At 36.9% G+C, this 22,181-nt stretch overlaps 1 protein-coding gene across 3 annotated transcripts in view; it reads left to right on the forward strand.

The window, feature by feature from the left end:
- The window catches only part of grid2 (glutamate receptor, ionotropic, delta 2), a 523,204-nt gene that overhangs the window by 370,740 nt on the left and 130,283 nt on the right, over window positions 1-22,181 (forward strand). For all 3 annotated transcript variants that reach the window (XR_014801858.1, XM_084947220.1, XM_084947219.1), the window contains exon 8: window positions 1,015-1,134. Coding sequence is in view for 2 of the 3 variants with exons in the window: in XM_084947220.1 (XP_084803346.1) it covers window positions 1,015-1,134 (120 nt within the window). In the remaining variant the exon portion in view is untranslated. The remainder of the gene's footprint in view (window positions 1-1,014; window positions 1,135-22,181) is intronic.

The following is a 22,181-nucleotide window of genomic DNA, read 5'->3' on the forward strand; positions in this document are numbered from 1 at the left end:
GTGATGGTGAAGATGAAAAGCTCTGACTGAGGTGTCAGTGAGGTGAAGTTGGGGATGAGGTGGGTTGCATGAATGAGAGTCTGAAAGCGAGAATGACGGAGAGCAAAGATTTAAACTGTGCAAACTGGAGGCTGATCGCCCCAAAGAAGACGGGTAAAAAGACGATTGGACTAGAATGATGATGTCAGTATTGAGATTGACAGCGGGGAAAAGTGAAAGTGATGTAGAAAACAGAAAAGCAGCCTAACACCCTGTAGAGCAGGCAGATGAGTGAATATTGATCTTCCTTATTGAAATTAACCATAAGCGCATTTATTTGACTTTCCTAAAATATAAACAGTTGTTGCTTTCATCAGTTCAAATCACTGTAATTTCTATCCTGACAAACATCAACAGAAGCTGAAGTTTTCCCACTGAATATATGACAGCAGCATGAGACAACGGCATGCCCTTTCAGTCCTTCTCCAGCGTATGACAGTTGCACAAATTTATCCGCGTGGTGAAACCACAGTAACTTAAATAATTATCCCTAAAAATGACACGGGGTATGACATTGGTCTGTCTGCAGACTCGCAGTTTATACGCTACAGATTAATAATGTTCTGGTCCATTCACCGAAGGTTACTAAAGTGTGTGTAGGTGAAATGGAATGTTTCTTCTTTTGCTATAACTGAGAAAGTAATGCCTCCATGATGAGAAAAAAAATCACAAGAGACCACCTGTATTATGTATCACTGTCAAATGTCACACACAGTACCTACGACTGTGATAATATAAATGTGAATGTGATGTAAAAATCATACGTGTCTCGGTTTCGCTGTGTACAGTTACCATTTCTTTTTTTTTGCTGAAAAAACTGTTAGTTTTCTAAGATATGTAGGGAGAAGTGACGAAACAAAAGCTGACATCATTATAGTGATGAAAATCACAATAATAATTACAGTAATTTTGACGATAACAACAATAATTGTAAGATAAACCAAATATAACACATCCTAAATCTTTTCCTTGCAGTTCGGGGTGAGCGGCCTGACCAGTTTCTTGGAGTTCACTGACAACGGCACTAACCCCAACATCTTCTTTGAAATCCTGGGCACAAATTATGGAGAAGATAGAGGACGGGGAGTCAGTAGGGTAAGTAGTTAAAACAGAACCTCTGTGTGGTGTTCTACTGTGGGTGAAGGGAGGATAATTTCTTCAAATGCGTAGAGTAGATTTGCGTAATTCCTGGATTTACTGGGGAATTCCATTGCACCTAGTCTCTAAATGGTGTCTCATATTTACACAGGTATTTCTTCATTTTGCCTGTCACCCCTATAGCAGCATAGTCCAGCTGCTCTTTTATATTTACACCTGTATTCTTTCTTTCTCTGTCTTTCTTTTTTTCTTTCTTTCCCAAGCCATTAACGTCTTGAACAGAACAAATGATTTTTTTGTGTTTTCATTTTTTATGTTTTCTGTCCACCCGTCGGGTAAAGCCTGAGCACTGCAGCTCACCTCCCCTTCAATAAAGCATGGTGTTAATTGGATTCATTAGAAGCATCTTCAAATGCTATCTGGTAATGATACGTGCATAATGAATTTTAACAGGCATCATAAAAGACAGCCACGCATGCACATATTCATAACATTGTTTGTTCATGGATTGTGTGCAAGTGTGTGGTTGTGGGTGTATGTGTGCACTTAGTTGTGTTTTGCAGGCTATATTAAAAAAAGATGTTGTACATTCAAATCAAATCATTCAAATTTTTATTTTTAAGATGATCTATACGTCTCTGGTAAAGAACACACTTCTGTGAAAAACCGCGGATAAATAAATTACTTGGTTATTGTTTTATGCATAATGCTGATAACTTTCTACTGGACAGTGCTGTGAACAGCCTCAGTGTCTGTGAAGGTTCTCAGTCATCCAGGTCATCGTAGTCTAAGGAGCTTGGAAAGAAAAGCGTCTGGACTTCTTTGAGTTGCTTGAAGACGTTCCCAGTCCATGTTCCTGTTTCCAATACACTTATAGAAACAGGACACAAAAATGATGTCCTCAGACACGTATGCAGAGTGCGTCTGTCCCTCTGTACCAGAGGGATCTCTTCACAGATAACAGTGATCTGTGATTATGGGTAATGTGGTGAGGCACCAACATAACACAGCATGCCATCACAGACAAAATTAATCTTTAAAGCACAGGATAATTACATTAAGGCACAATTCCCTAATCGCAGAGCATAATTACTTCTTAGGGAATTCAAGCACTTGTTATACAGTATTCCTGCCACAGTCTCCCTTAATTCTCTGAACATTTGTTCATTTGTCATTGGGATTCAATTAAATTCATACATGGCATTAAATAAAGACTAAAGAAAGGCTGCTATTCCGCTCAGAGGGTCTGGATAGTAACTTTTTTTTGCAGCTGGACCAAACCCTTCCAAATCATGTGGCCCTCTTAAATCGTGTTCATACTGAGCATCTAACCTTCAATAAAAGCATGTCAATGAGCCAGTGTGTACGGGTGGAAATATAGTGAAATATACTGAAATATTCACTCAGAAACAGAAAAAAAAGCAAGAGGAAAGTCCTGCTGGAACCTTTTTATGTATATAAATCCATGGAGAAGAAAAACTATAAAAGAAATTAATATCCTGGTATATCAGCAGAAAAAGAACTATCACCAATACAGCAGTCATTCAATTAGTTGTAGTCCCTGAATGCAAATGTGGGTACGTTGCAGAAGTTTCACCAATGCATGCTGATTGCAATGAAAACCAAGAGCTGTTATTTTTCCTTTCTCCTCAGCATTGTGTTCTTACCAAAAAAAGCTAAGAAAGAATATACTTAATTGAAATATACTTAATATTATCAAAAACTATCTGTTTCCCTCACTCAAGTCATTTTTTTTCTTTTGTACTGTGTGCTTAAGTGATACATAGGTCTTGTTTTATTTGCAAAGTAAAATGTACAATTTATGTAAAATAAAGTAACTTAAATCAGTGTAAATCAAAAGATTTTTTTTTTAAAAAAGAAAAGTTGACCTTACTGCATAATTTTCTAAATTTCTAAAATATGTAAACCAAGCCAATAACTGTTATGTGTTAGGTGCACACATACTACAAAAAATTATAATAATAAAAAAATGATTGCAAAAAAAATACTGTAATAAAAATATATATTTGTCACCAACATCCAATTTTTTTATCATGGTTAAAAAACTGAGCCATCAGAAAGGAAAGCTGGAAGAAAAAGGGTCGCACTCTATAATTTTCAATCCAAGCTGGTATTATTATGAAAGAAATAATAATGTCAAAGTAAAAAACAGCCGTGAAATAAAAGGAACAGAAACAGTTTCTTTCATTTGTACGAATTACTGATAAAGTTCCTCAGTTTCATAGACTCTGGGTCGTTTACACTTCAGAGCAAACAGAGAAAAGGAAGCTTTTGTATAAGCTTTGTCATATGTTTGCTGAAAAGAAAATTCTTGAAACTCAAATAAACCCACGTGTTCTGTTCACTGCTGAAATGTTGTAACATATTTATTTAACCACCCCTGAGGTCTGGTGACCTGTGTTACAGAAGTGTAAACAAATAAAGGGACCACATTCCTTATAGAAACTTTTGATCCATTATTTAGAAATTGCTTTGTGGTTATCTTGTATTTTAACATAGGTGGTGAAGTCACATGACATTTCCCATAAAAAATGAAAAAAAAAAAAGTCTAAGTCTGGAACCAAACGCAACTAGAAAAATTTGCATTTCCTGCGAAAATGCAGTGTGGATGCTTTAAAGCTGAAGCTGTCTGCAAAAACTAGCTGAAAAAGCTGAAAAGTTGCAGAAATTGTAAAAACTTTGCAGAAGCAAAGGAACTTTGCGAAAATGGAATAACTTAGCAGAACTGCAATATCTTAGAGGAAACATAATACTTGGCAGAAATACAATAGCATAGCAGAACTTAGCAGAAATATTGTAACTTACCAGAAACTTGATAACTTCTCAAAAATACAAGAATTTAGGAGAAATAGTATAAGATAACAGAAAGAATATATTTAGCCAAAAATACTTAAGCATTACAGAAACACTATGATTTAGAAAAATAGTACAACAGAGCAGAAATACTGTGATTTACCAGAGACACTGTGATGAACTATGAATATTGTCATTTTAAATTAATACTATGTTTTAGCACAAATACTATAATTTGAATGAAATACTATCATTTGGCAGAAATACTATGTTTCAGCACAAATACTCTGGTTTAGCACAAATATTATAACATAGCACAAATATAATTATATAGCAGAAATGCTATATTTAGAAAGAAAAATATAATATAGTAGAAATACTATGATTTAGCAGAAATACTGTAATCAGCACATATACTGTAACATGACAGAAATTCCTCCACTTAGTAGTAATACTATAATATAACACAAATGTTATGATTTGGCACAAAAACCATGATTTGGCAAAAATACTATGATTTAGCAGAAATACTATGATTGAGCAGAAGTACTAAGATGTAGTAAAAGTACTTTGATTTAACAGAAATAATAGCATAATTCTTGTACTGGCTGAATCAGCGGACTTTGATGTACTCTGACCGCGATTTTCATTGCTCTCTGTACATCCGTCGCTGAGATATGACGAGAGAAGAAACGGCAGACCTCAGATATGATTGGCTGGCTGGGAAGCCGTGAAGGCCCTAATATGTGCATTTGAATGTCTGAGTCTGAGATTGGCTGCCTGGCAGAAATATATAGAAATAGTATGATTAAGCATAAATACTACATTTAGCAGAAATACTATATTAAGCACAAATCCTATAAAAAGCAGAAATACTATATTAAGCACAAATCCTATAAAAAGCAGAAATACTATATTAAGCACAAATACTATAAAAAGCAGAAATACTGTACTATGATATGGGAGAAAAACTATAATTATTAGAAATACTATATTTGGTAGAAATACTATGTTTTGGCAGAAATACTATATTAAGCACAAATCCTATAAAAAGCAGAAATACTATATTAAGCACAAATCCTATAAAATAGCAGAAATAGTATGATTTAGCAGAAATTGTGTATTTAGCACAAGTACCAAAAAGTAGCAGAAATACTATGATTGAGCAGAAGTACCAAGATGTAGTAAAAGTACTTTGATTTAACAGAAATACAATTATGGAGGAGTAATACTTTAAAATGGGAGAAATATTGATACACAGACACACACACATACAGAGCCTAAAGGGAAGAGTATTTGTGCCATGGAGTGTTAACAAGAATGTGAGGTCCATATTAGAAAAGCTGGTAAAATGCTAAAAGTTTGCAGAATTGTAATAAATGATGAATATGAATTACTGGTCTGTGATAGTGTATTAATTTGTATGGAAAAAAACCTGTTGACTAAGGTGGAATCGAACCCATGACGTCTGGGTTGCAGACCCGTGTCATTACCAACTGCGCCACTGGGAAAGAGAGCGAGCACCTTGAAAAACAGGGTGATGAGCAGTCAGAATTAGATCGCGGTGAGAGGCAAAAAGCGCCGTTTTTTGGAGTTACAACACGTTGTGTAACTCAAAAACTAGGTGGACTAGAAGCATGATTCTTGTACTGGGTGAATCAGCGGACTTTGGTGTACTTTGACCGCGATTTTCATTACTCTCTGTACATCCGTCGCTGAGATATGACGAGAGAAGAAACGGCAGACCTCAGATATGATTGGCTGGCTGGGAAGCCGTGCAGGATTTTTGCAGTCTATTTCTCATAGTGACGACTCCCCTCAAACAAATGACCATAATTTCCTAACCGTAGGGGCTAGAACGGTCATTCTTACACCGTTTTGTTCAGAAGAGATTGGGGAATCTTCAAGTGTTGACAATTTATCATTAAAATATGAATTTTTAGAGATATATGACATGGATGACTTGTTGACTTAGAAGCCACGAATTCCCCAATATGCAAATTTGAATGCCGCAGCCCACATATATGATTGGCTGGCTGGCAAGCCGTGCAGGCCCTGATTTGTGGATTTGAATTCCTCAGCCCTCAGATATGATTGGCTGGCTTAGAAGCCATGAAGGCCCCAATATGCAAATTTGAATGCCTCAGCCCACATATATGATTGGCTGGGAAGCCATGCAGGCCCTGATTTGAAAATTTGAATGTCTCAGTCCTCACAGAGGATTGGCTGCCTGGGGACCTGGCAGAAATATATAGAAATAGTATGATTAAGCATAAATACTACATTTAGTAGAAATACTATGTTTTAGCACAAATACTATAAAAAGCAGAAATACTATATTAGGCACAAATCCTATAAAAAGCAGAAATAGTATGATTAAGCATAAATACTACATTTAGTAGAAATACTATGTTTTAGCAGAAATACTATATTAAGCACAAATCCTATAAAAAGCAGAAATACTATATTAGGCACAAATCATATAAAAAGCAGAAATACTATAATTTAGCAGAAATAGTATATTAAGCACAAATCCTATAAAAAGCAGAAATACTATATTAAGCAATATAAATATCCTATAAAAATCCTATAAAAAGCAAAAATACTGTACTATGATTTGGTAGAAAAATTATAATTAATCAGAAATACCATATTTGGCACAAATCTTATAAAATAGCAGAAATAGTATGATTTAGCACAATAGTAATAACTTAAACAGAAAAATTGGAAAAGCAAAATGGACAGCTGAAAAAAGGGTGAGAGAAGTACGTTTGTAGCTCAGTCAAGCAGGCTGGGAGCTGCTGAATTTGAATCCACCAATCAGAGAGCCTGTGCACTTTTTCCCGCCAAAACAGGTGCAGGCAGCACAGAGAGACACAGGATTTTTGCAGTCTATTTCTCATAATGATGACTCCCCTCAAACAAATGACCATAATTTCCTAACCGTAGGGGCTAGAACGGTCATTCTTACACTGTTTTGTTCAGAAGAGATGGGGGAATCTTCCAGTGTTGACAATTTATCATTAAAATATGAATTATTAAAGATATTTGACTTCTAATGCACCATAACTGAGTAGAGCAAAGCAAAAACTGCCTTGACCTGCCCTCAAACAATTCTTTGTAACTCTAAATCTATTTGGAATATCGATATCATTCTTTCACCGTAAGAGACAGCAGGCTTTGGTGAACAGTCATGGAGATTTTCAGGTCTCTGTGGAAAACCATCAAAAAGATATGACGAGAGAAAAAAGTGCTTCATTTCCAGAGTTTGAAAGCTGAAGAAATCTGAGCGAGGGACAAATTTCCTACCCTCAAACAAACGTAATTCATGGCCAAATGGTAATAGGTGAGAAAACAATTCTTGAATTGTGAGCGTCAGGAGTGTCTGAAGATATACCGGGACAAGCCTTATGTCTTAACTTCGCTTCGTTAAGGAGATATGACGATTCGAAAATGCCTCTCATTACAGAAATCCAGCGGTGATTTTGAACAAACTCTCCATTGACTTTCTATGGAGAGTTTTGCGACTTTGTGTTGGTCTGAGGAGATTTGCCAAAATTCTATAAACCCCACAACAATGATAGTGACATTTCCTGAAAGCCAGCAAAAATACCTACGTTTTGATGTATAATTTGTGGAAGTTGAGTGAAAATTGAGCAAGTAGTAAACAGTTGTTCGGACATGAAGAGAAGACTGCGAAACCTAGAGTGGCACACTGGAAGCCAAGTGCATAGCAACCATAACAACGCATGTATTTTGTGAAAAATCAAAATTTTGCAACTGAAAACTTAAAGAGGGATAAGATGAAAACCGTAACAGATATGAAAAAGCTGAATCATACATGAATAGCCCAATAATTTGTGAACATTTTAAAGTTTGAATGGTTGTTCTAGGCGAAAGTATGAGGAAGTAGTTAAGTTTCAAAAAAGAGCAAGTTTTAGCAGAATTTTGGAAGTTTTCCATTCATTTCAATGGGACAAATTAAAGGAAAAAAGCTTAATATTTTAAAAAGTATAATAGCAAAAAATAGCAAAAATCATAGCGATAATTAGCAGAAATAGCAGAATAGTTTAAAATTTGAACGGTGAAAATAGCATAAAAATTGTGGAAGTAGTAAAGTGCCAAAAAGTGTACGGAAGCAACTTGAAGAATAACTAGAAAAATTTGCATTTCCTGCGAAAATGCAGTGTGGATGCTTTAAAGCTGAAGCTGTCTGCAAAAACTAGCTGAAAAAGCTGAAAAGTTGCAGAAATTGTAAAAACTTTGCAGAAGCAAAGGAACTTTGCTAAAATGGAATAACTTAGCAGAACTGCAATATCTTAGAGGAAACATAATACTTGGCAGAAATGCAATAGCATAGCAGAACTTTGCAGAAATATTGTAACTTACCAGAAACATGATAACTTCTCAAAAATACAAGAATTTAGGAGAAATAGTATAAGATAACAGAAAGAATATATTTAGCCAAAAATACTTAAACATTACGGAAACACTATGATTTAGAAAAATAGTACAACATAGCAGAAATACTGTGTTTTACCAGAGACACTGTGATGAACTATGAATATTGTCATTTTAAATTAATACTATGTTTTAGCACAAATACTATAATTTGACAGAAATACTATCATTTGGCAGAAATACTATGTTTCAGCACAAATACTCTGGTTTAGCACAAATATTATAACATAGCAGAAATACAATTATATAGCAGAAATGCTATATTTAGAAAGAAAAATATAATATAGTAGAAATAGTATGATTTAGCAGAAATACTACAATATAGCATAATAACAATGATTTAGAACAAATACTATGATTGAGCAGAATAGTAATAACTTAAGAGAAAATACTGGAAAAGTAAGATGACAAGCTGAAAAAAAAAACGGAACATGGTTAAGTTCCCTCAAAACTAATTGTTGTTCACCTGTGAAAAAAAAATAAAGAAATAAAAATAAATTTAAAAAACAAGAAGGAACAGCCAACAGATACACACAAAATCAAATATGTATACACAAATGCACAGAGAGAGAGACACACGGAGGGTCTATGCCAGTCAACCAGTCTGAATATATTATATTTTTTTCCAACAATGAGATGCTGCCCTAAAGAGGGTGTCTCTCTCTCTCTCTCTCTCTCATGCACACACACACACACACACACACACAGGGAGAGAGAAGCATGTTTTCAGTCAAGCAGCCTGTGAGCTGCTGAATTTGAATCCACAGAGGCTGTGTACTTTTTCCCGCCAAAACAGGTGCACACACGCAGCACAGAGACAGGATTTTTGTAGTCTATTTCTCATAGTGAGGATTTCCCCTCAAACAAATGACCATAATTTCCTAACCGTAGGGGCTAGAACGGTCATTCTTACACCGTTTTGTTCAGAAGAGATGGGGAAATCGTCAAGTGTTGACAATTTATCATTAAAATATGAATTTTTAGAGATATATGACATAGATGACTTGTTGACTTAGAAGCCACGAATTCCCCAATATGCAAATTTGAATGCCTCAGCCCACATATATGATTGGCTGGCTGGGAAGCCGTGCAGGCCCTGATTTGTGGATTTGAATTCCTCAGCCCTCAGATATGATTGGCTGGCTTAGAAGCCATGAAGGCCCCAATATGCAAATTTGAATGCCTCAGCCCACATATAAGATTGGCTGGGAAGCCGTGCAGGCCCTGATTTGAAAATTTGAATGTCTCAGTCCTCACAGAGGATTGGCTGCCTGGGGACCTGGCAGAAATATATAGAAATAGTATGATTAAACATAAATACTACATTTAGTAGAAATACTATTTTTTAGCACAAATACTATAAAAAGCAGAAATACTATAATTTAGCAGAAATACTATATTAAGCACAAATCCTATAAAAAGCAGAAATACTGTACTATGATTTGGTAGAAAAATTATAATTAATCAGAAATACTATATTTGGCACAAATCCTATAAAAAGCAGAAATAGTATGATTAAGCATAAATACTACATTTAGTAAAAATACTATGTTTTAGCACAAATAGTATAAAAAGCAGAAATACTATAATTGAGAAGAAATACTATATTAGGCACAAATCCTATGAAAAGCAGAAATAGTATGATTTAGCAGAAATACTGTATTTAGCACAAGTACCGAAAAGTAGCAGAAATACTATGATTTAGCAGAATAGTAATAACTTACAAAATTACAAATATGGACGCATATTGAAATGCAAATGCACAGAGGGACACACAAACACAGGCTCTAATCCAGTCAAGCAGTCTAACTATATTCAATTTAAATCCTACAATGACATGCTGCCAAATAAGGGTAGGTTTCACTCTCTCCCACTAAACACACACACACACACACACACACACACACACACACACACACACACACACACAAGATCCAATTCAGTCAACCAGTCTAAATATATTGAATTTGAATCTTACAATGAGATCATCCCATAAAAAGGCTTTCTCTCTCTCTCTCTCTCTCGCTGTCACACAAACACATACACACACACACACACACACAAGATCCAATTCAGTCAACCAGTCTAAATATATTGAATTTGAATCTTACAATGAGATCATCCCATAAAAAGGCTTTCTCTCTCTCTCTCTCTCTCGCTGTCACACAAACACATACACACACACACACACACACAAGATCCAATTCAGTCAACCAGTCTAAATATATAGAATTTAAATCTTACAATGACATCATCTCATAAAAAGGCTCTATCTCTCTCTCTCTCTCTGTCACACACACACACACACACACACACACAAGATCCAATTGAGTCAACCAGTCTAAATATATTGAATTTGAATCTTACAATGACATCATCCCATAAAAAGTCTCTCTCTCTCTCTCTCTCTGTCACACACACACACACACACACACACACACACACACACACAAGATCCAATTCAGTCAACCAGTCTAAATATATTGAATTTGAATCTTACAATGAGATCATCCCATAAAAAGGCTCTCTCTCTCTCTCTCTCTCTCTGTCACACACACACACACACACACACACACACACACACACACACACACACACACACACACTCACTCACTCACTCACTCACACACAGAGGGTGAGAGAAGTAAGTTTGTAGTTCAGTCAAGCAGGCTGGGAGCTGCTGAATTTGAATCCACCAATCAGAGAGGCTGTGCACTTTTTCCCGCCAAAACAGGTGCACGCAGCACAGAGAGACACAGGATTTTTGCAGTCTATTTCTCATAATGATGACTCCCCTCAAACAAATGACCATAATTTCCTAACCGTAGGGGCTAGAACGGTCATTCTTACACCGTTTTGTTCAGAAGAGATGGGGGAATCTTCCAGTGTTGACAATTTATCATTAAAATATGAATTATTAAAGATATTTGACTTCTAATGCACCATAACTGAGTAGAGCAAAGCAAAAACTGCCTTGACCTGCCCTCAAACAACGCTTTGTAACTCTAAATCTATTTGGAGTATCGATATCATTCTTTCACCGTAAGAGACAGCAGGCTTTGGTGAACAGTCATGGAAATTTTCAGGTCTCTGTGGAAAACCATCAAAAAGATATGACGAGAGAAAAAAGTGGTTCATTTCCAGAGTTTGAAATCTGAAGAAATCTGAGCGAAGGACGAATTTCCTACCCTCAAACAAGTCCAACTCATTTCAGAACGGTAATAGGTGAGAAAGAAATTCTTGAATTGTGAGCGTCAGGAGTGTCTGAAGATATACGGGGACAAGCCTCATGTTTTAACTTCGCTTCGTTAAGGAGATATGACGATTCGAATATGCCTCTCATTACAGAAATCAAGCGGTGATTTTGAACAAGCTCTCCATTGACTTTCTATGGAGAGTTTTCCGACTTTGTGTTGGTCTGAGGAGATTTGCCAAAATTCTATAAATCTCACAACAATGATGGTGACATTTTCTGAAAGCCAGCAAAAATACCTACGTTTTGATGTATAATTTGTGGAAGTTGAGTGAAAATTGAGCAAGTAGCAAACAGTTGTTCGGACATGAAGAGAAGACTGCGAAACCTAGAGTGGCACACTGGAAGCCAAGTGCATAGCAACCATAACAACGCATGTATTTTGTGAAAAATCACAATTTTGCAACTGAAAACTTAAAGAGGGATAAGATGAAAACTGTAACAGATATGAAAAAGCTGAATCATACATGAATAGCCCAATAATTTGTGAACATTTTAAAGTTTGAATGGTTGTTCTAGGCAAAAGTATGAGGAAGTAGTTAAGTTTCAAAAAAGAGCAAGTTTTAGCAGAATTTTGGAAGTTTTCCATTCATTTCAATGGGACAAATTAAAGGAAAAAAGCTTAATATTTTAAAAAGTATAATAGCAAAAAATAGCAAAAATCATAGCGATCATTAGCAGAAATAGCAGAATAGTATAAAATTTGAACGGTGAAAATAGCATAAAAATTGTGGAAGTAGTTAAGTGCCAAAAAAAAGCAGAAAAAGTGGCAACTAGAATAATAATAATAATAATAATAATAATAATAAAGAATAAAGAGAAACAGGAACTCAATAGTGTGGATGCTTAAAGCATCCACACAATAATAATAATAATAAAGAATAAAGAGAAACAGGAACTCAATAGTGTGGATGCTTAAAGCATCCACACAATTACCATTGGTTATATTCCTGCATAAATTATAGATCATCTCCCTTCTCACACTTCATCTTTAGAACATATATATTAATCATGCCATATGAAGTTTAATGTGTTTTTCTTGTACCGAGTACAGTTCTGCATTAAAGCTTTCTCTGTTTTTGACAAGTCCTCAAAAAGCCCAGCTAAATTGCAATCAATGTTATTGTGTGCCTTTTTGACCTAACCGAACCATTAACAATACATGCTTATTCCCCTAATTATAGTAATACCACTGGTTTCATGTGAGCATACCACTTAACCTGACCTTTCTTTTCTGTCCTTCCTCACGGTTTCTCTTTGAGCTTTCCTAGGCCTAATAATAATAGTAGCAAATACCTGAGATCAGTCATAATTATTACCACTACACTGTGGTAGAATTGGATTTTTGCTCCATTACCTTCGGTTTCTATACACAGAGCCTAGATATCTCTATATATATACATATACAGGCATGTCAGGCTCCACTGATCTCTTACAGAGAGGCGACAAGACTGCCATGTGTAATTGCTTCGTTAGCTATCAGCTACATCTTAAATGACTTCAGAGAGAAAAACGGCATCGAGTACTTTAAAACAGCCACAATAAAAAAAGGCTTGTGGCTAACTGAGGAGATAAGAAGGAAGGAGGTTTAGATTTGAAGAAAAGAGAGATAAAATGAAACAAGCTGAACAGCACAAGAGACAGCTAGAAAGGAGATAGATGACCTAATCCTTTCAGATCCCATGCAAGCGATAGAAACAGCAGCTCAGGTCATAATATAGTCACAATCATTACATTCTTACTCTCACATATGCCCATGGTCTCCTCCCACTCACACATGGGCTCATATTTTCCATCTTTTGGAGGAGAGATTGAAACGTTCTCCCTCTTTATGCGAATCAATGGCCTGCAAACTGCAGTGTTCCTAAATTGAGGTCACTTCAATTATCATCTCCAGTCTTATTTGACATATGTGGTAAATTAAGTTAAGTGACTTCAGAGAGTCATGGGACCCTGGGAGCCTTTTCACAGTCCCGCCACCATGTGAAAAACATTCCCCACCATTACATGTTTTGAATGATTGAAAGACATTTTTCTTTTATGCGATCTCTTAATGCGCGCACAAGCTCAAATACCCTTAATAGCCGCAGTCACTTAGGAACACATGCAAGCCCATTCACACGCGCATTTGCATAAATCTTCTGACATGTTTGAAAATGTTCAGTTAACCCTTTTTCTTTTTGCATACCAATTTATGTCAGTCTGCATGACCATAAATGCGTGACACAGAGAGGGAGACGCAGAGTTTCCTCTTGTTTAGCACATAAACACACAGAGAGATTCTGCTATAGAAACAAAACCAGAAACTGAGTTCCAGACAGGGTTAGTTACTGTTAAAATTTGAGAAATCCAAGCCACAGTGACACACAAAGCTGTTTTTCACCAGCACTTCACAGACATATGAATTAACCTTTGGATCAGGATGCAACAAAAGCTTCTATGTAGTGTTTTAAAGGGACAATAATGGTGAATTTTTATTCTGAACACATGTCCCAGATATATTTTTACTTCAATACCACTACAGTAAGCAGAAAAATGTCAGACAAAATTGAGCACTGTCTTGTGTTTCCTTTCAATAACACACCTGTTATTGGCTCACAGACTAATATCCTGTGGTTTGTCTCTGTTTTGATGTTGGCAGTGCACTGTCCCAACAGGAATCCTCCATATATCTGCTGAAATAGCTTTTTACTGAATTCAGAGCCTAAACTAATGTTACCTGACTTATCACCTTTTTTTCTAACCAGCATTAAGTGTTGTTTAACATGTCATGAAATGGTTCACCTGAAGAGAAAAAAATGCATATATATAAATAAAGGGACACCCCTGAGGAAGATTGAGGTAGTATTTTTTTTTTTTTTTAATAAATAGGCATTTGTAGCTCAGCTGAGACAAAACTGAAATCCTAAGACCTACAGGCCAGATAAAGATTCCTGATAACATCAAATACATTATAGCTGATAACACAGAAATAGGCATATTAAAATGTTTAATTAATTTGGATTATTCATGCACAGCATGTTGAGCAGCGCTTCAGATTATCTGTGATTATGGAACACATCTGAGAGGCAACAGCCCTGAAGGGCAAGTTACCAAGCTCTATGGATGAGGGCTAATACCACTGAAACTGACTGTCAATGGTATATGAAAAGGTCCAGGGTGAGGCAAATAAGGTAATGGTAAAACACAGAGAGAGGTTAGAGTGATTGATGTGAAAAAAAGACATTTTGATTGGCTCGTGAAGTAAAGTAAAATTTTATAAATAAGCTGCAGAAAGCTGGTCTGGTTGGAAACATGCAGTGTTATGGTAAGTGAAGAATGAAAGACAGTGATAGACAAAAATGTCTCCAAGGAGAAAAATCTCTATTTTCCTCATTTTTTTTCCATCTTATTAAGTAGATTTGCATGACTCTTCATTCACCATGCCCCCCACCTCCAGGCCAGGTGGGAGATTGCAGAAAGGATGGAAAGAGGAAGCTGTAAAAGATGCATGAGTGAAAGAAAGATGGAAAAGGGCATGGAAACAGGAGAGATAGACATAGGAGCAGAGTGACGGAGAGAGAGGGAGAGACAGAGAGACAAGAGGATGTCATTGATTTATCCTGCTTGCAGGTTCCTTCCTCTCCACTTCTCTGGTTCTCTCAACTGTTAGCATTGTGCATATGCATCCATGCACTTGTGTATGGCTTCCTTTGCCTTGTGTAATGTTCTTGCATGTTGCTGAGGCTGTATTGTAGTGTGGGATGACAGAACCTGGATAAGTAACAGAAAACAAAGTTGCGATTTCACAAAAGATCTTTAGTATCTATGTTTCAGGCGCCACTAGTGAACAACCAAACTTTTTCAGCATTAATGAAGTTAGAATTTTAATACAACAACATTGAACAATCATTCAGATGAGATTCATAGATGTAGTGAAGGAGGACATGCACACAGTTGGTGTGACAGAAGGCATCTGTACAACCACAGTGAGTGTTTGGTCCATGTTGCCAGTAATAAGTCTTACCCATTCCTGGTTGGTGTTGGAATCTGACAAGGCTGCCCTGTGCACTTTTGCTGATCCCGTCCATAAGTTTTATGGACAGAATTTCTAGGCACAGCCAAGTGTTGTCACCTCTGTTTTTTGTGGTGGAAATGAGAATTAGCACCTCCAAGTCTGAGTGCATGGTTCTCAGCTGAAATATGGAGAAGTGTCTGCTCAAATTTAGGGACAAGTTCCTGCTCCAAGTGGAGGAGTTTAAGCATCTCGGGATCTTAATCACAAGTGAAGAGAGATGGGAGTGGGAGATTGACTGACAGATTGGTGTCGTGTCTGGAGCAACTCTTGACCAATCGTTGTAACAAATTAGAAAGCTGAGCATGAAAGCGAAGGTGTCAGTTTATTGGTTAATCCACATTCCTACCCTATCCTATGGCTACGCGCTCTGGATTGTGTCCAAATGAGATCACAGAGACAAGCAAATGAGCTTCCCCAGATAGGGTGAGGAGTTTGATCAATCGGGAGGGACTCAGAGTACAGCCACTACTCCTCCACATCAAAAGGAACAGGTTGAGATGGTCAAGGCCTCTGAATAGGATAAATTCTGGGTGCCTCCTAGATGAGAGGTTCTGGGCATGTCGTACCAGGAAGAGGTTGTGGGTCAGACACAGGACATGCTGGAGAGATTACATCTCTTGGTTGACTTGGGATCACTCAGTACCCTCTGGATGAGCTGGAGGAGGTAGACAGGGAGTGGGAGCTCTGTGCTTCTCTGCTTAGACTGCTACCCTTGTGACTCAGATCTTGATAAATGGTAGAAAATAAAGAGATGTAAAATTTTTGCAGATATTTTTAAAATATGAAGATACATTAAAAACATAGGAATTAAGAGAATTTAAAAATATGTAATTCAAATGAGCATTTATATTTCAAGGCTTAACATTTCATCCCTAATCGCCTGGCTCTTATGTAAAATTGGCCATTATGTACAAAGATTTTATTACAGCAAAGTGTTTATGTACTCAGATCCCAGTAAGTGGTACAAAATAACATAACAAATAGACTTTAGTTATTTCTGATTAAAAAAAGATGTATGACATATTGTGAGAGGGAAGTTAAAATAACCTGGTCAGTACATAATTTGCAATGAAAAGACATCAGAAGCCCAAAATAGTAGAAGTACAAGCACAGTAGAACAATAACAAATTGTGAATGATTACATGCAGATGACGGGGAAAAAAACAAAACAAAACATGTTACTTTAACAAGGAGTAAGCTTACTATTAATAGTGATAAGCTCAGTGATAGCATACACCATCTGATCTGCGAGGTGTCAGTCAAACATACTTGGTAAAATGTCAAAGTATCCATTCAAGTCCTCAGTCCTATCACATTATTCTGTCCATTTCCAGTGTGGTCAGGGCAAGAGCACACCAGATTATTTTTTTTCAACCTTTGTGGTAACAGCTTTTACCCTTGTGAACTCATGAATACTAGAGTATTTGCAGGCTTCCTCTGTGGGACTGATTGATGTCTTCCATTTGTTTTAGCTGGAAGGTCGTGTCAGTCAAGAGTTAACACACATGCACTGACCAGCAAGTTATAATCCGGGTGACCACAGCACAGTGGACACTGGATGCTAACTGAAGCTGACGAAGTGCCTCTGGTGTCCATGGATCAGTCTAAGTTTGGCAGCGCATGTGAATATTATCTGTGTGTGCTTGTGACTGAACAGCAGTCTCCTCCCCCCCCCCCCCCCCCCCCCCCCCCCAATAAAAAAAAAACATAGAGAGAGGCAGAATGAAGAGCCGGGTGGAGAAAAAGAAGAGAATCAGATAAGTGAGGCAAACAAATGTGAAAATACAGAGGAGAGGGAAACAGCATTTTTAACTATTACTTGCTGTCAAACAAACCCCATTGGGAACTTCATTGTGGTGCCAAACAAAAACATCCGTTGTGCAAACAGTATGGGTAACACCAAACACTAGCCCGACAGCCACTCTTCTGCTTTTCTGTTTGTTGAGACAAGCCAGGAGAAGTTTTATTCCCCAGGTACTCAACTGTCAATCCCGTCTCATGTCTCCTCCAAGGCAGATTCTGTGCTGTGACATAGGGAATCTGAGCATAAGCACACTGATTTTTAAGAAAATGCCGCAACTGTAATAGGTGGCTGCATATACTGAGGTTCCGCTGTGTATTATCATTTAAAGAATTTGGGAGCGTGATGTACTGAAGCGGCTCCCTGAATTTTAAGGAAAGACAGAAAAACAGAAAGTGAGCACAAAAGAAGGGATAAAAGAACAGCAGTGTTATTGTGTGTGCATTATAAAAGTTTTACATTCTGCTCCATACCTATTTCTGGAATACTGCAGGAACTATTGTCTCTATAAACCCTTACCCCTGAAGGAAAAAAAAACATGCAAAGGAGTACTGAAAAAAAGACAGAATTAAATATCTCTGATGTCAGAACCCTTCACCCAACCCTATCCTCTTTATTTCCATTCTGCTGTAGTAAAGTATGAAATTGTCTTGTCTCCGCATGAGCTTGAATTGCCCCTATTTAAAAAATACAAGCCTACAAGACCAAACATAAGAGTGTTTGGTCTTGCAAAGGGGTAAGATATATAAACTATATATATATATCTTGCTATAAACAGCTATACATCTTTAAATTTATTAGCTTACAAAAGAAAAAGTAACTAGAAGTCTTTAGATTAGTTGTGTTATTCTACAGTGTACTGCAATACTCTATATATTCTTTATCCATTCTTTATGTCTTTTGCACATAGTCGGGCTGCATGTGCACCAGTGCCACCAAGGTACAGAGATCACTGTCAAATCGTGGATGTTATGTTATTAATATAAGGCATATAGCAGTGAGAGGGGAAGAAAAGGTTAGACCGATGCGCCTGGGTGGATGGAAGAATAACGGCTCAGCGAGGTGTGAGTAACATATAAAATTGTGAAAGGATAAGAGGATGGTTATATGAACGAAGGAGAAAAAGGAAACAAGAAGCAGCCCTGTTTTGTCAAGCTAATGTTTTTTAAGCCAGAGAGATGTATGTATGGATGAGTATGGAGAGAGAGTGATGGATGGACAGCAGAGAAGTGGAGTAGGGAAATGAGGTGGGTTATCAGTCCTTGGGTTAATCTTTGCTATGTAGTGGATGGATGGATTGATGGATGGATAAATGGATTGACAGGATCGGGAGGAGACATAAGGGAGGAGGCCTAATTGCCTGTGACCTGGTTGTAAACATAGCACAAGTAAGGTGACAGCTGAGAATGACTGAGAGATCATTAGCAAAGAAGTGAAGGTGATTGATCAGTGGGATCTGACACCAGGTTTGTTTCCTTGTCTTAAGCATACAGTGGATTTCTGAATAGTGGCAACTGGTGCTAGAGGGAGTGGAGATCTCATGTAGAAAAATACGTTTTTACAATAATTTTTTTTTAATAAATAACAGACTTTTGTATGCCTACCTAAAAATAGTGACATTGGAAATAAACGTCATATAGTACACAAATTGGCTACACAGTCATTCAATCATTCAAATTAACTATGGCCTTGATTAGCAGCACACAATGGTGAAAACGAATAGCAAGGCACAGCCTGAAATTGAGTTGTATAAGGAGGACCTGCGGCAAACTGGACTAGTGTATTGATGTGGAATACCATTACCTAACATTACCTTATTTCACCATGAAATTGGCAAATTTCCCATAAACTTTCCACATTTTCTTCAAGCTAAATCTGTGCTGGCTCTGTGACAAATATTACTGCTGGCACCAGCAGAAGCAGAGGCTGCTGCAGTGATGGAACTGATGAAGGAGTTATGTGAACTGATGGAATCTATCAGCACATCAGTCTTACACAGTTCTGGCTTCAACATCCTGTTCTTAACTACATTATCCCGCCAGAGATATTGCTTCTATTTAAAATGAGCACCCTCTATGATCACAGTTTTAGTCACAATTTCATCACCAAAAAGTTTTATTTTTCTTCTGTAATTTTGCCCCTGTTTATTAGTTTATTGGTTAATTGGTTTACACATAAATTTAAAGGCACTCAAACGCTGTATAGAGAGTTTTACAAGAGTAGCTACATGACTTCTTTCATTATAATGTTGCACCATTTATTCCCATTTTATTCATGATTTTCAGCACTCACTGTGCACTTTATGGTATTAGATACACCTGGTCAACAGCTTGTCAACACAAATATCCAGTCAGCCAATCACCTAGCAGTAACTCAATGCTTTCTTGTCTCTACAGCTCATCTATCTTGTTTAACCAAAGGTTTGTTTGAGCAGTATTTGATAAATCACCTTATTTAAAATTCAGCAAATTTATCGGAATATATATCTCACACTATGCCATACTTTGGTCTCCTTATAACAGTCTTAATAAATAACAAGGTCTTTTTCACTAGTTTTTAAAAGCAATGGCAGTTTCATCAATTTTTAGATAAAATTCATATTTTGGAGATTAACATTATGGATTTGTAGCCAGTAAATAATATCAATATGGACCAATGTCTGTGAGGAGTGGCTCGAGCAGGTTGTTGAATCTAGCCCACAAAGACAGTAGTAAAGTACTGAGACTAAGAATTAAGAAATGAGCTAACAAGTATATGCCCTGTGTGTGTGTGTGTGTGTGTGTGTGTGTGTATATATATATCCTGTTAATATGTCTAATGACAATATAATAATCTATTTGTATTCGTCTTAAGAAATTAAATTAATTTCTCTTCATCTTCATTCATCTTCATTCTCTTCATCTTCATTTTTAGTTACCCCTGACTTCAGTCTTTGGCATACACAAGCAGAAACTACCAGAGGACTGAAAAACACAATGGTATCATTGGTTGATAATCTCTGAGTAAATCACCACATGCCTACAGTAGATCTTCTCATAGGCTTGATAAGCAAAGACAAGAAGGATTTATGGTGTGCCTGTTCCAGTTTGTGTGTATGTGTCTGTGTTGTTGCACATTATAAAGGGATTATAGTGGGGGCTGGGGGTGGGCAGATTTGTATTGGTTTGATATGCCATCATTCTTTCGCTTCCTCTTCTTCTAACTCCTGTCAGGCTGTTCTCTCTCATTTCATTTCAATGCGCCTCTTTTCATTTTATTCCATGCCACACATTCTCTTTTGTTTACAATACAGTCCTTTAAGAACTTAGAGTACCTCAATTAGATAAGGTGTGACTGTCCACACCATTCCCTTGGTCAGACTATCTGTAATCTTCAGTGTGAATGTATGTAAAAACTACCTGTTACCATACTGTGCCACAGTGTGTGTAATAAAAAAAACCCCATCAGAAAGCAGCGCAGAAGTCAGCTTTCATCCAAAAGAAGAGCTTTTAGACATCCTTGTAAAAGCCTGCAGGACTATTCATGAATACTGAATACTAAAGAAATTGAAAAAAAAGCCTAAGAGAGTTCCCTCAACTCTAAGGGCAGAAAATGAAACCAAAACCAATGAGACCACAACATACTGGTGATTGACATATTTTAAAGTAGTTAATACATTAGAGGATCAGCTAAACTACTCGAGCCCAGAATGTGCACTACAGTCAGTGTCAAAGCCACGAGCAACAATTCAGTGACTTCCTGTGTCTACACAGCTTTTTGCTGTTTATGTAAACATGTAACTGTAATTTCAAAGAAAAAAAACATGCTAATAAAAATGGTCATAACTGATCAAATCTGTGAAAACAATGTTTACAAAGCCTATAAGTAAATACTATTTAGAATGAAACTTGACTAACAAAAGAGTTTCGATGAAAAGTTCAGACTCTTTTTTCTTCTTCTCTGTGAAATGTATTTAGCTGTTCATCTGCCTATCTTTAACACATTGTAGTTTATATATGAGTAGATTTGTCTAGTTCTAAACTTCTTCAGTGTATCTTGCTGCTTGTATTTTTCTGTCTCTCCATGTTTCTCTCCACTCTCTATCTAAAACTTTCTTCCTTGCTCTATGTTTAATTTGTGATTCATATGACTGTCCTTTCTTTAGCGACTCATTTTTTTGTCTTACCTACAATGTCCTTTCTTGTCTCTCTCTTTTATTCTCCCTCTCTTTCTGTCTGCCAGCTGGGCCTGTAGGCTTTCAGCAGCATTACAGCTTGTAAACCTCGGATTACAGCACCCAGAATCTGCCTAGCACTGCATGCTTCTGTGGATCACAAATACACAAGTGTGACATTCACCCATTCATCATTTACATATAAACATATATGATATTTAAATAGCCTTGGATAAACATGCGCCTTAAAGTAAGACAATGCTGTGACAATTATACATTGCGGTATAGGCACACAATGACTACACAAGCTTAGTGTCTACACTGTTCTCCACTGCATTAAGTTCCACAACGTCCCTTCACTATCATAGTGAGCTCACTAGAGGATTACCTTTCTGCTCCTCAGTATGTTTACCTAATTTTTCTACTGATTATTGCTATTGTTTGCCTATTTCCCCATGGCCTCTATTCACATTGTGCAAGGACATGTATAAGCATAATGCCTTTC

Source organism: Perissodus microlepis, chromosome 12 (genome assembly GCF_051167445.1).
Source record: "Perissodus microlepis isolate ML-2025 ecotype Zambia chromosome 12, ASM5116744v1, whole genome shotgun sequence".
Lineage (NCBI taxonomy): Eukaryota > Metazoa > Chordata > Actinopteri > Cichliformes > Cichlidae > Perissodus > Perissodus microlepis.